The 15,314-nt window shown below is 42.2% G+C and overlaps 1 protein-coding gene across 6 annotated transcripts in view; it reads left to right on the top strand.

The window, feature by feature from the left end:
• The first annotated feature begins 15 nt into the window (after nucleotides 1–15).
• ARL15 (ARF like GTPase 15) overlaps nucleotides 16–15,314 on the top strand; it is a 207,034-nt gene continuing 191,735 nt past the window's right edge. For 3 of the 6 annotated variants that reach the window (XM_015848716.3, XM_085528019.1, XM_085528021.1), the window contains exons 1-3: nucleotides 16–434; nucleotides 13,368–13,459; nucleotides 14,082–14,138. In XM_015848716.3, coding sequence (XP_015704202.1) covers nucleotides 14,085–14,138 — 54 coding nt within the window. In that variant the 5' untranslated portion in view covers nucleotides 16–434; nucleotides 13,368–13,459; nucleotides 14,082–14,084. Of the gene's footprint in view, nucleotides 435–11,065; nucleotides 11,082–13,367; nucleotides 13,460–14,081; nucleotides 14,139–15,314 lie in introns of all 6 variants that reach the window. The other 3 variants (XM_015848718.3, XM_085528020.1, XM_015848717.3) reach the window with 2 other exon arrangements.

Below are 15,314 nucleotides of genomic sequence, written 5' to 3'. Positions count from 1 at the left end.
CGACGTCGCTCGGGGCGGGGCGGGGGCTCCGGCCGCTGCTGCGGAGCGGCGGGGCGCTGCGGGCGCGGGGCGGGGGTTGGTTGCGCTGCCGCCGTGCGCCCTCCTTCCCTCCTTCCCTCCTTCCCTGCCTCCCGTCTCCTCCTCTCCGTCCCTCCCGGCTCCTTCCCTCGCACCGAGCCCTCCGCGCGCGCAGAGCAGCGGCAGTGACAGCCCCGCCGTGCAGCGCCGGCGCCCCCGCAGCTCCCTCCCCCTCCTCCGCTTTCGGGGCGCCGGCGGCCGATCCCCCCCTCGGCTCCGTACCTGGCGGCTCCGGCCGAGCCCCCCCCGCGGCCGTTCCCTGCTCGCCATCGGGCAGGAAGCGCCGTTCCCCGGCGGCGGGGCGCGCTGTCAGCGGGCGGCCCCGCGGAGCTCCTCGGCGGTCCATGGATTACCTGGTAGGTTCACCCCCACCCCCTGCCCGCGGGGTGGGCGCGTCCTCCGGGGCGTGCGGCCGCCCGCTCATTTGGCCGCTATTAGATCGCTAACGCCGTGACCCGGGCCGCGGCTGCGCTCCTAAATGCACGGGCGCGAGATACGGTTGAATGAGCTAAATTGTCACCGCGGGCACAGCGGCGTTTATGGCTCCTTAATGAAGATTGGCCTTACCGGCCGCCGAGATCCTATCGGGCGCGCTGCCGGCGGGGTCGCGGCGAGGGGCGGCGGCCTCCAGCCAGCGCTGCACCTGCGGGCAGCGGGACGGAGCGCAGGGAGCGGGCTGCCCCTTCCCTGTGCTTTCCCTTCCCTGTGATGAGTGAGGTGGAGAAGGTGTCCGTTTGTCCCCCTGCCCGTCTGACTTAGAGTTGCTCAGGGACGTTCACACCGACAACAACTCTGCGCTTTCCTTCCTGAGTATAGCAGAACAGAAGGTGAGCCCTACCTGGCAGGCAGGCTGCTCTTTAAGAACCTGGTTAATGAAACACTGATAATAAACTGCTGTGCACCAAATGCAGCCTTGCAGCTCCATAAGGGCCTGTTCCTGTTCCTTGGGTTTTTCCTTTATAACTTATGTCCAGATGGAACTGGCCGTAGTGTACTGTTTGCAGTCAGCGTGTTAATCTTCATGGCTGCCACCTGCTGTGTGGATGCCCAGCCACCTGAGAACCGTGCATTTAATAAGACTTGGTCATGGGGAGCGCATTCCTCTGTTCACTGGAGGGAGGCAGGGGTTGAGTATCTCTGCGTTGCTTTTTTCCCTTGCTCTTTCTACCCTGTTAGTCCTCTTCCTTTTCTTTTTTTCCTTGCTGTTTTGTGGGCTTCTTTAGTGCTGTCTCTTAGTTAAAATAAATAAATAAAAAACATAGCTGTGGCCTCAGTCTTCATGAAGTCCTTGCTTCACGTTTCTGTTGCATCAGGGAAGGTCTTTGGCGCCAGGCTTATCCCAGGCCTGATATATCACATAGTGCCATGTGAGATGTAGGGGCTTGCTTTGCTGCAGGAGTTGCTACAAATCAGCTGTTTTTATAACAGGAAATACAGCATTGGGAATGACAGCTTGAGCAGGCTGCTGGTACCTCGCAGTTCAGGTGTCTCTGTCCATCCCTGGCCACCAACTGTGGCCGGGGTTAACATCACTTCTCATATGCAGGAGGACTCCCTTGGAGCTTTGGGATGCTTGCTGCAACTGGCATCCACACAGCTGTAGACCAAAACAGAAAAGAAATTCGGGACACTTTAATTCTTATGACTGTGTACTACTTGGAATGAAAACAAACTCTGTTGAACAGTATTTTCTCATAGTTCCAGTACTTGTTTTTGCCATCTGCAGGAGATTGGTCCTCCTTCCTTTCTCTGTTAATGGCAGCAAATTGAAAGGCTCTGGCAGAAGGAGTTGGTGGGGTGAGTGAGGAACATAGATCTTTACAGTCCTGGAGGACCACAGGGCTCCTACAGAATACCTGTTGCTCTGATGGGCCCACTTCTCATGCAAGACCAGCAGGAGCAGCAAGGACATAAACTGTTAGGTGTAGAACCTACATGCCCTGGTTATTTTCATGAAAATAAAAGTGGTGTATGTTAAGAAATCTTTGAGTTATTGAGCTTTATGCATTTATGTTGGTGTCTTTCACCTGTGTAGGCTTCAGCTGCTAAACAGAATATCGCTTGCTGGTTCTTCCCATTGGATGCACATGTTGGAGCCTTAGGGGATCTTCCTGCCTGTGCAGTGCTGCTCTTCCTGGCTGCAGGAAGACAGTTTTGCTGGTGAGACAGGGAGCTCAGCAGAAGAAGGCTGGGACATCTGAGGTCAGAGTGGCTGCAGCATGGGCTTTGGGGAGCCCTTAGCATGGAGTTTGCCCTCACCTGTCACTTCCTATACTGATGTAGGACTCTCATTTTCCTGGTATCTCAGGATGAGGCCTGCTCTGGTGGAGGGTTTGTTCTTTAAGGAGCTGACGCTGAGAAACACTGAATGGATAAATTACTGGTATTAGGTGAGCATCTTCTGCTGTGCCTGGTTTGGCTTTGCATTGTAACAGAGCAGTCTAAAGTATCTGGAAGAGGTCCTTGAGCCTTTTGTATTGGTGCAATTACAGGGTTAGGAGTAGTGTTGTTTCTGTGTTCTTATTTTAATAGGCATAGATGAGCCAAGTTCAACCTTCAGAAGAAAAAAACATCTTCACTCTCTTAAAGGTGGACTCCTTTAAAACCTCCTGTGTGAATGCAGCTGCATGAGCACACAGCAGCAAGAGTTCTGTGACTACCTAATCCTGCAGTGTGTCTGCAACCATCTTCTAATTCATTCTTGCTGCTCTGTGTCCGGAAGAATTACAGTGCATACACAGACTTGTGTTGGCTGGCCTATGTTCTGTAGACTATGCTTAATTCATGACATTATGTCATGATGCATCTTGTGAAAAGTATGGCTTGTAGCCAGTCTGACCGTATTTGCTTAGAGAACCTGTAGGGAAACAGTGGCAGTGCTTCAGTTTTCATGTGTAGTACTTGCAGTACAGATCTTAAGCTGATGAGCAGACTTTCACAATACATTTCTTTAGTGGCATCCTCTGCATTAGATAATGATCTTACACTAAACAGTTGCATGTATCAGCCTGATCTGTGATGAGCCTTTAAAAGCTGTTTTAGGGGATGATGTAGCAGTTAGAATCAGTGTGGGTTGAGGCTGGGGAAAGTTTTTACATTGCCCTGATAGTTTGTAAAATGTGTAGGTTGCTCTGAAAGTAGTGCCTCGTATTTATTTCCATAGAGATGGTAACAAATAAGAAGAGCACAATAACACTGCTTGAGAGAGCACATTCTCAGCTACAAAACACTGTTTTTCAACACTTTGGCAATGATGAACAACAGTCTGAGCACCATGCTTGTAAAAACCTGCATGGCCATCCAGAATGTGACTTGTCTTTCACGTCAGTGTCACCACTGCTGAAATGCACCACCCATCACCTCCCTGTGCTCACATCCACTGCTTGGTCTCCATAAGTGTTCAGCAAGCATCAGTGAATGTCAGTGGGTGCCATTTTTTCCACGTGGAGGACTTCAGTGACACACCTTTGCTCTACACACACCTCCATCTGTGACACCATTTTGCCAGAGCGTCCCTCTGCTGCCATCCATCATACAGCAACAGCACTTAATGGGATATTGGTGGGAAGGTTCAGCCCTTACTGCCCTACCACCAGCACCTGCCTCTGTTTTGTGGGCCAACACCATAAAATAGGATGCATTACTTCTTGTGCTGCCCTCATCAATAGAAAGAGGAGTAGAGTGATTTTTTTTTTTTTTTTTCTCCTGGTTCGATATGAACTCTTAAAATTTGTCTGTGCCATGGACCATCCAAAGCACATGCTGCTTATACAACCAAACACAAGCATGAAATTCCCTTGAAGCCTCTACTTTCTCTTCTCCCTTGCTGCCAGGATAGCACTATCAATCTTCATTTATGAGACTCATTATTGACAGTGTGCTGAAAGATTACTTCATTCTTAATTGCTTCAAACTCTTGCATCTGTGTTGCATATGAAATCAAATAATGGTAGACTAGACAGTAGTCGCTGTAAAAGCTAGTAAGAATGTGGGAAACAAATACTTCTTTGATCAAAAATCTCCAAGTTGCAACCAGGAGGAAAAAAAGAAGAAGAAGAAAAAAAAAGAAACGAAGAAAGATCTGCAAACTCACCTCCCCCCGTTGCTTATTCAATTGCAAATACCCTGTTTGTATCCCCAAAGATAGTAAGATCGTTTGATGATGGTAAGATGCTAAGTGGAAAAAAAGGCTAAACCAATATAATCCAGAGTACTGACTCTAAAGCAAAAGAATCACAAGTGTCAGATGTATTTTTTCCTTGTGTCTTTTGAATTAAGGGTCCATATTCATGCTTTTAAGTCTGAAACTAAAAATATTTCCTTTGCTAGTGGAAGGCTGATATCCTCATATAATCACAAAACTTCAGAACTCAGGCTTTCATAGAAGCAGCATCACAGGCTGGCAGTATTTAAAAACAAGAGCTCATGATACTGATGGCAAGCCAAAATTTCTAATCAGCATGGCAGATGAGAAAGAATATTCTGTCCTTAGTAACCACAGACCCTCCCACTTTCTAAAAGCTTGTATTTATAACCTTTTGTTAAATTAATCACCATGCTGCCTCTAACCAGGAGTTCTAACTTAAGAACTTAGGAGCAATGTTCTGCAGAGTGATGTTGGGTCCAGCCCAAATCGAGCCTTTGGAATAATTTGCAAGGAAAGGGTAGGGCCATTTCTAACAAACAGACAAGCACATTGTCAGCAACTGGGACATACTTTTTGATGTAATAACATCTTCCACACTAATGCAATCCTCATCATGGAGCAGGCAAGATAGTAAAGTAATTTGATTTTAAACTCTCTAGTTCACTTGCTTCTTCAGTGTGCGCTATCTAAACAGAATGACATTTCTAGAGCTGCAATACTCTGTTATTTCAGCCTCGTAATCGGAATAATAATCACATTAATACATTCTTTTGTGTTCCCGAGGTAGCTGTGTCAAATTTCAGCCTTCACAATAGCCACTCTTGAAACAAAAGTTTATGTGGAGAATTCAGTAATGCTTCCTACTGCAGGCTGAGCTAATAACACTTCTATCACTTTCTGCAAAAAAATTCTGTATGTCTTCTGCCCACTCATCTGTCTTCGGCCACTTTATTTCTGCTGAGCTATGACACTGATATCTTTACTGCCCTTTTTATATGGCTGATAACATCTTCAATTCAGCAAAATTAGTTTTCAATAATGTGAAGAAACATTAGTTCTTTTAGGGCACTTCTTCCAGTCTTTAGCCAGGTCAGGTTCTTGAACTCCCAGGCTTACCTAAATGACAAGCATGCTCATTCAGAGAAAGTTTTCTACCAGCATGAATTCCATTTACCACTCCCAGTTGACTTAGATTTGAATGCTATGCTTCATAGAGCTGAAATACTAACAGAAACCTAGCCAAAACAACTGTTTTGGGTTATGAGCTCCAGAATTTGTTTGGGGCTTCTTTCTACACAGATTTGCTGATGCGGAAAATAATCAGCAGGAGCAACCATCCTACTTTCAGACTCAGTGGATCCAGCTAAGTATACAGTAGCAAGCAGTGCTGCCTAGCCAGGTCTTGTTCTAAAGACAGTGTAAATACACTAAACATCCAGCATTTTACTTCAGGCTAGTTCTTGCCTGGTCCTGCAGACTGAAAACAAGTTGACAAAAAAAATCCTCCAACTTGGTTTCATCTGAAAAAAACTCATGTTCATAGAATCACAGGATCACAGAATTATCAAGGTTGGAAAAGACCTAGAAGATCATCTAGTCCAACCATTACCAATACTTCCCAGCTAAATCATATTCCTCAACACCATATCCAAGCGTTTCTTGAACACTCCCATGGTTGGTGACTCCACCACCTCCCTGAGCAGTGCATTCCAATGCCTGACTACCCTTTCCGAGAAGTAATACTTCCTAATGTCTAGCCTGAGTCTCCCCTGGCGCAGCTTAAAACCATTCCTTCTAGTTCTATCACTTACTTCATGTAATCATTCTGCAATGCAAACCCACATACTGAGTAAATGCAAAAAGCATGGCTGAGTAAATCCAAAAGTTCAGATCTGATTCTAACACCAAGACAGCTGTGTGCACCCTCTACACTCGTTGATCTTTCACATTAAGTTGACTTCTGTTCAGTATTAAGCTGTCCCTCAATTCTGAAAGAACTGTCAGACAGACCCCTCAAACTTGTGCCTAACCAGCTTTCCAAACTGAAGTAGGGACAAGATCCTAAGATCTAAGCTGCTGTGCTCTACACTGTGGGTAGAAATTTCAGTAATGATATATCTGATGAATGAGCCAAAAGACATCGTAATAATACTGATAACTATGTGACAGAAGACAGATATTGTTTATGATGAGAAGGGAGTTTAGCATGTGGTAAGAGGTGACAGTTATAGCAGCTCTGTGTTCCATGAATGAAAAGCAGTGAGTGCCCAGCATGAACATCTTCCCCTCCTTCCTTACTCCAGGATCAGCAGCTACACAGCTGATGAATTTTCAGTGAAAAAACACTCTAATCTTCCAACAGACGCTTACATAATGCCATTTGTAGAATATAAAAGAATGTTTTTCAAGGCCTGTAAGTACCAAACAACAGGCAACAGCAGTGATCAGAACAGATTTGAAGTACACCAGAAACACAGGGTGGATCATGACCAGTTGATCTCACTGCTTTGCAAATCAATCCTGTTTGTTGTCCAGTAAGTAAAAAGGTCTCAAAGTGGAATTTCAAGTGTAGAATCATAGAATGGCCTGGGTTGAAAAGGGCCACAATGATCATCCAGTTTCACTCTCCCTGCTGTGTGCTGGGTCACCAACCACCAGACCAGGCTGCTCAGAGCCACATTCAGCCTGGCCTTGAATGCCTCCAGGGATGGGGCATCCACAGCCTCCTTGGGCAACCTGTTCCAGTGTGTCACCACTTCCTGAGTGAAAAACTCCCTCCTAATATCTAACCTAAACCTCCCCATCTCAGTTTAAAGCCATTCCCCCTTGTCCTAACACTGTCCACCCTCATAATCGGTAAAAGTAAAGTTGCTCAGAAACAATTCTTCATTTTTTAATTTTATTTATTTATTTATTTATTTATTAAATTTGCTATTGTTCTTTAAAACACCAGCTTGGAATACACTTCTTACCACACAAAAAGAATCAGGCCTGCCTGAGCTCTAACTATCCAGACCTCTGGTTGAGAGCATGCAGGAACAAGAAATTCTGAAGTCACTTGAAGAGCTACTCATGTGAAAATTGAAAATTCAGTGCTATTTAGTCAAAACCCATCTGTGCATGCATAACAGAGATAAAGCTGTTCTGTACAGTGAGCAAGTGTACAAGGAACCAAATAAATGCGTTTTTTTTTAAAAAAATAAAAATAAAAAAACTCCAAAGCAACACAGTCATATTGTGCCAATAGGATTGTGTGGACTTCTCAAAACTCATGTCTAACTTCAGTGATGAAAAGAGTCACTGAAGTTGATACAGCTGTTCACAAAACGGTTATCTTCCATTTCAGACAGGAATATACTACACAGTATAGGATTCAGTTTAAGGAAAACTTTTCATATTAAAAATGCTGAGGGTAAAAAAACATTCAGCAGGTTATCAAGTTTACAAGGGCTTCACCAGAAGTAATGCATCCTATTTTATGGTGTCGGCCCACAAAACAGAGGCAGGTGCTGGTGGTAGGGTAATAAGGGCTGAACCTTCCCACCAATATCCCATTAAGTGCTGTTGCTGTATGATGGATGGCAGCAGAGGGACGCTCTGGCAAAATGGTGTCACAGATGGAGGTGTGTGTAGAGCAAAGGTGTGTCACTGAAGTCCTCCACGTGGAAAAAATGGCACCCACTGACATTCACTGATGCTTGCTGAACACTTATGGAGACCAAGCAGTGGATGTGAGCACAGGGAGGTGATGGGTGGTGCATTTCAGCAGTGGTGACACTGACATGAAAGACAAGTCACATTCTGGATGGCCATGCAGGTTTTTACAAGCATGGTGCTCAGACTCTTGTTCATCCTCGCCAAAGTGTTGAAAAACAGTGTTTTGTAGCTGAGAATGTGCTCTCTCAAGCAATGTTATTGTGCTCTTCTTATCTGTTACGATCTCTATGGAAATAAACACGAGGCATTTCTTTTGGAGTTTCCTGTTTATATTGGCAGATGAAATTCAGTGTTGATAAATACAAAGCTGTGTATATTTACATTTGAATAATTCTGACAATATAGATGTATGGGTAGGATCTAAAATAAACACTGCTCAGGTAAAGAGGGTCTTTCAAAAAATGTCCTTCCGACTCCAACAGCTGACAACAAGTTACCGAGTCTTAAGAAAGAACAGGAAAGTAAATTTAATTTTGACATTGCTTAAATGCAGAGTTTACTTTTGTCTGCATTACTGTGTTTCTTGTTGCGCCATCTGAGAGTTTTGCAAAACTGAAGGAGATAAAGAGAAGATGGCAGAGTAATCAAAAGGAAAACAAATGCTTCTGCAGAAAGAGGTCTGAAGTAGTTCCAGCCCCGCAGACAGAAGAGACTGCTGGGTGCTGTGAGGTATCTCTATTACAGATGTTGCTGAAATCATAAGGAGGGTGTCAGTAGGCAGCAAATTGTTTCTTTTGATAGTGGAATTTGATGACAGGTATAACTGCTTTTTTTCCCCGCAGGTGTGGTTGAATCTGGACCTTGTTTGTGTGGTCATGGTCAAGAGACCTGAATGAGCAGATTTCATATAGTTTCCTGGAGGGCAGATCTGTTGGGGAGTATTAAACATACGGTTCATCTGCGATGGTTGACCCTGAAGTTAATAGTCCCCAAACCTGAGAGGGATGTATCAGTTCCTGGTACTTCCTCTGTGTGCTAAACATCTCACTGAGGAAAGAGCTAGATTTAGTTCCAGAGTAGGAAGTTCTTCCAAGAAAATAAATATATTCTGAATATTGTCCACCAGGTTAAGCGGAACTGTGTTGACTGCACAGGAGGTGAGAATTGTTGTTCAGAGGGCTTTTTGAAGACAGTAGTGTGTCTGCTCCGTAGACCTGTAGCTGAAGGATTCCTCCTGCTGGGAGGTGCTGCCTCCGGGTAGGAGCAGAGGCTGTTGAGCTTGCAACATTTGTATCCTAACCAATTTATGACTGATTCGGAAGGCCCGCAAGGTTAGCATGAGTGAACCTGAAACTGCCTGTATGGAGTGTGAAGTGATGATACCTGCTAGTGAGTGATCTCTTCTCTCAGTGCTCTATTCCTACTTAGAAACAGATAATTTCAGGTTTCAGCAAGACTGGGGAAAAGGTCCAGGATTCTTGAGAAATATCTCTTCTGCTCTTACAGCTATTAATTGTGTGTTGGCTAATCTGCATCTTTCACTATCTCAGCCATTGCAGCCCTGGAGGCAGTAGTGGAAAACTGTTCTAGTGAGAATATTGCCTAAAAGAGGGAAGAGCATTGTTCTCCAGTGCATCCATTTGATTACATTTTATGATGACAGGAGAGTTCTTGACACCTGTCCTTCTTCCTATTCACATATCACTGGTTTTCCATCAGCATCAGATTTCTTCTAGACTCTAGGCTCAGTTGAATTTATGTAGTGATTATAAGAAAAAGACTGGTATTCTAAAAATCCAGTTATGCTTCGTTACAGGAGAAAATGAAAATATTTTGTGTGTTGTTTATCCCTAAGAGCTGTATTAAAAAGTTTGGAATTTCAGTCTAGAAGTGTGGTTAATGAAATGTGTTGAAGGTCTGTGTCATCTTGTGCAAAGAGATAAGCTTTCAGGTTATTGCTGGGAGTTCAGCACACAAGCTGAGCAAGCTGTAGTTGTGGTCGGAGTTCCTACCACCTGTACTGCAGCATAGCTGCATGTGCTTTTTTGTGTCTACAAATTCTTTAAAATATGAGGGTTCTGACAATTTATTTATGTAAAGCTGCTTACAGATGGGTAGCTTAAGTGTTGTTAGTTTTCATATTTCTCATGCACTGAAAAATTGGAGGGGGAGGAGCCTTTTCCTGGGAGGTCCGGTAGTTCCGCATTATTGCTGGGGTAGATCATATATTTGTAAATGAGCAGGAGGACATCTCAATCTTTGTTAAACCAAATAAACGACTCACAAACAAAAACAAAACCACTGTCCTTTTCTCACACTGTTTTCTGGTTCTGTGATTTTGGAACTAAGTGTTCTAAGCTGTTAAGGATTGTGGCGAATGAAGTTGGTGTCAATGTAAGTGTTTCTGTTAGTTGGTAGAATGAGGATGGCAGCTCCTGTGATTGTTAGCTATGTGGTTCTTGTTTCTTTTCCAAGAAGCTGATTAAGGTCCCCCACTTTGCTCACCAAGGCTCCTGAGACAGTGCTGTGGCTGCTCTTAACCCAGTGATGACAGCCTCAGGTGATCAGTTGCTCTAATTCCTTAAGTTTGCTCTTCTGTTAATGTGGATAGGAACTTCAGTTATGTTTGGTGAAGGTTCAGGTATTAAATCCATAAATTTGTGCAGGTGCAGAATACAGTGTGCCTGTATCAGGGTTGAGTTGTTTTTAAGCCACGAATAGAGAAACTATTTTGTATTGATGTTGATACTGATAACTGAGTGAGGGGAAAAAATGGACAGAACAAACACTTGTGAATTCTACAACTGCAAGGCGGATGTGTTCCAAAGTCACTAGGAACAGTCACACTTTTAAAAAGTATGATTGAAGTAGCAGTCTTTTGGAAAAACATGTATCTGTTCTCTTAGCCATGGGTTTGTCAGCTGGAAAAATAACTTTATGTTTGTGAGATGACCCTTTGCCTAAGCAGAAGGGTGGGCAAATGTGACAAATGTGTGTTTATTACACTTGACATACTCGACCCGAAGGCTTCTTTTCTCACTTTAGACATGATAATTGACATCTGTTCTGAGTAACTCTTTGCAGAGTTGTATAAAATAAGGTATCTTTCTTTTTAATATTTTTAGTTATGTTTTTAATTTTTTTTTCTTTTATTTTCATGCTTGCCATGTAAAATCCTTTCAGAAAGCAACAATAAACTGTAAGTAAATGGAATGAAAGTTATCCAACAATTGTTTTGTTGCCCAATTGTATAATGCAAAATGCAAAACCAAAGTAATGAAAGACTACAATTATATTGGAGTCTTGTGGAAGGGATTCATTTAATAATTAATAGAGGAAAAGTTCAGTGGTACGGTACATGACAGTAGTAGGAGGAAATGTGCTACTGCACATTTCCTTCCTTTTCAACCGGAAGGATTCACCTGCTTTATACACATAAATCTCTCCAAAAGAAGTGCCTCCTATTTATTTTCTTGGAAACTACAACAGATACAGTAGTGCAGTAGCACTATTTGTTAGAGCAAATTCTTGTCTACGAAACGTTATTTTTCAACACAGTCACCACCATCAGCTACGCAGTGATGAAAAATAACTTGTGTGCCATGCTTATAAAAATCTGCACCAGCAGAGGTGGCCTACTGTTGTCACTGCTGAATGCACCATTCACAGCCTCCCTGTGCTCACACCCCCTGTTTGGTCTCCACAGGTGTTCTCCAAGTGTCAGTGAATGTCAGTGGCTGCCATTTTTTCTGCATGGGGGAGTTTGGTGATGTGTCTTTGCTCCATATGCACTTCCATGTTGGAGTGCCTCTCTGCTGCCATCTATTACATAGCAATAAAATGGAATGGAATAGTGGTGAGACAGTTCAGACTCTACTACCGTACCACCACCATCTACCTCAGATGTTGTGGGCCAACATCATAAAATTGGAGGCACTACTTTTGGAGTTTCTCTTGTGTAATGATGAGTCTTCCATCAGGGTACAGTCTGTCATGATACTGAATGTAGAAATTCATGTACGCATCATCCTTTGTTTACATAGCAGCTTAAATTGCTACTGAATCAGGTTAAACATCAGAATACTGGACAAGTTTTATAAGCGGTTCTGCAAGAACCTAATGTGGTGACTGCTCTGGAGTCAGAGCAGTTCCAGACAGAGTACTGATGGAGAGAAAAACTTACTGAGACTAGCTGTGCTGCGAAGGGCTTTTGAGATTCTGATGGTCAAAATGGTGTACATGAGTCAACAGTGTGCACTTGAAGACCAGATGGACAATGCTGCCTTCCTGATTAACAAGATGGAGGCTGACTTTTTACACAGTCTAATAGTGATAGGACAAAGGGGAATGTCTTTAAACTTAAAAGAAGGGAGATATAGGTTAGACATCAGGAGAGAATCCTTTACTCAGAGGGCGGTGAGGCCCTAGCACAGGCTGCCTAGAGAAGTTGTGTATGTCTCATCTCCAGAGCTGTCCAAGGCTGGGTTGGATGGAGCTCTGGGCAGCCTGAGCTGGTGGATGGCAGCTCTGCCCCATGGCAGGGGCCTGGATCTTGTTGATCTATAAGGTCCCTTCCAACCCAAACCATTCTGTGATTCTGTAATGAATCGTTTGCTGTAACCTGTGGAGTGAGGTAGGCTGATGCTGTGAGGAGTGCTGTTCATTCCTCTTAACAGCGTGTAACAACATTTCTCAGAGTCAGTTCTACTATTTTTCAGCCTTTTTTTTTTTCTTTCTATTTTTTTTTTTTCCTAATGGGTAAGTCAGAGTGGGAGTGATAGAACTTGGTGTTTCGTCTGAAAGCTGAAAAAGCCCTGAAAACATTCTGTCAATTTAAATGATATTTGGAAGCAGCATTTTTTTTTTTAATCAGTGGTAGCATTCTAGCTTGGAACACAGGAAAGAAAATCAACCGTGCTGTTAAGATTTGATTTGAGGCTTTCATACTGAATGTTTTGACTTTCAGGGGATTCAGTGAAATATTACTTATTTAAAATTTAAATGTAGTAGTTACAGCAAACAAAAAATGCCATGTTTGTTCATAAGAGATGCTAAGTAGATTTATGATTAAGAAAATGTGAAATGGCTAATTCATTCATTCACAGCTTTTCTGGGTGGATAGAAGGAAATTTTTTTTTCCCTTCTGATAATGTTTGAAGTGTAGCATCCAGCACTTTGCCTTCTACATGTTGAAGTACATGCAGATGGTGTGTGAAACTGATAAACACAGAGTAGAAGTGTTCTGTTGGGTTTCTTTAATTTTTGCACACAGTGAGAAAAGATTAAAAAAAAGATAAAAATCTTATTTAAAGGAATTCCTTAAACTGTGTAGAATAAATCATTGTAAACCTGATTTGTTGTGCTTGACTGTATGTCAAAATGGCAAACCTACAACATGTTTTGCTTTGTGTGTGGGGGGAAGTTGCATATATTTTCTGGCTTTTTAATCCTATTTAAAGGAGGTCTTTTTCATCTGTTTCATCAGAAATTCATAGTCCATCCTCAGCATCTCTGGGTGACTGCAGAAGAACATAGAATTGTGGCCTCACAGCAGATTGGAAGTTGAGCGAGTTGAGGGTAAAAAATTTTGATACGACTATTGACAGCTGAATATGAAATATTTATTCAAAATAGTAGAAATTTCTATTTTGAACATGAAAATCTCAGGAAATGAAAGTAGTATGACTTCAGAAATAAAGAAACCTGAAGGTATTTGCACTATGTTGGCATAAGGAATAGGAGCACTTCAATTATGATGTAGAAAGAGGAGAAGTTGAATATTTTGACATGGAAGTTTTTGCATACCACTAGAAATGCAGAAAATGCATTAGTCTGTTAAAATATGTAATGCAGGTGATTTTCCAGCCAGAGTAGATAAAGATAAATGGGACTGAAAGCTTGCATGCAGAATATTAGTGCTATGTTTGGGTGTTCATGGAACATTGGAGTTAGTACTGAGTTAGTAAATACTGAGTTAGTAAATGCAGTGCTGTTGGCAGCTGCTGCTTTGTGAAAAGTAGCATTTTATGAAAGAAGCACTTTATGTTTTCTTTCACATCTTGTTTAGTCTAGTCTTACAAGAGAAACATAAAGTAATATACCATCAGATATTTCTTTCAGGGGAGAGGGGAGAGATAGAAGAGAGCATAATGTTTAATTACTAGAATTATTGGTAACATCTTTATTTTAATTTCTTTAGACTATGTCTGAATGTATCCAGCTCTCATTTGCTGTTTGTAGAATTGGCATTTACACGGTAAGGCAATGTTCTAACTAAGTAACTTTTGTTAGTGTTAACTCCACTGTGCTGAAATTACATAGTTTTTTGGGGGGATTGGGATTAATGCAGTTAGTAAAAGGGGTTTGATTTATTAGTTTCCATAAGTAGAAAGCAGCATGATTTATCCAGTTGGAGCTTTTTTGAATACAAGGACAGAAAAAAAAAAAAGTTTCACAGTTTAATTAAAAAGTGAAGAAAAATCCTACCAACCTCTTGAGGTAAGAAAAATTGGAATTCTTACACACAAGTTACTGAGAATTCAGGCCTAACTTAATGTCTGGAGGGTTTGTGTACTTTGCTTTGAAGTATCCGTTATGTCTGAGCAATGTGGTATATTAAAATGTTAGCTAAATGTATATGCTGCTGTAAGCTTAGCCTTGAGTACCATAATGTTATCCAAGTACTGTTGTTAAATCTCCCAAACCTTAATTAAGTCATTCCAAAGAAAAATGTTATTTCATGCTATTTCAAAAGTGAACATCCCAAAGGGCTGGAATTTCCTTTAAATTTAACCTTCCTCCTTATTGCTTATTTTATTAATGATTAAAATAGATAAAAATTAATTGTGTAAGCTCCATTTGCATGTTATGTATACAACACTTGCCTGAATCATACTTCGAATCATGGAGCTTTTGAAGTGAGAGCACCGCTCCTACTGTTAACACTACTTAGGAGGAAACCTGTAGCATGCCGTCTCCTATTTTAGTAAGTGGTAAAGGCCAAGGGTGTGTGAATTTTGAACAGCTGTGATGCTGTTCAGAAGCCACATACTGGTGATGCTTACTTGGGAACTGAACTGCAAAGCTTAATATTTGTTTTTATTCCTAGAATTCAGTACCAGGTGGTATTTAGTATCTCCCAGAGTGTCCATTCCACACCTTTCTGTGGTTCCACACCTTTCTCTTTGCCTGTGTTTCATTTTCAGCAGCTATTAGATATCTGTTCTACGTAAGAGAACCTAACAAATTTGGGAAGTATATACAAAATACTCCTGGAAGAAAGTGCTACCTGCATTAAAATAATTGTTTAACTGTGGTATTTAAGATCCTTAGCAAGATCTTCTTTCTCCAAATTCTTACATGATAAGAGTATGCTTATCTTGAAGTATCAGAACAGGCTACAGCATGAGGTTTTAATGGCTGCAAAGTATGC

The sequence above is a fragment of the Coturnix japonica genome, chromosome Z, assembly GCF_054131305.1.
Source record: "Coturnix japonica strain WE chromosome Z, WE-NBRP24, whole genome shotgun sequence".
Classification (NCBI taxonomy): domain Eukaryota; kingdom Metazoa; phylum Chordata; class Aves; order Galliformes; family Phasianidae; genus Coturnix; species Coturnix japonica.
Note: the sequence above shows the minus strand (reverse complement) of the source record. Positions and strands in the feature narration are given on the sequence as shown.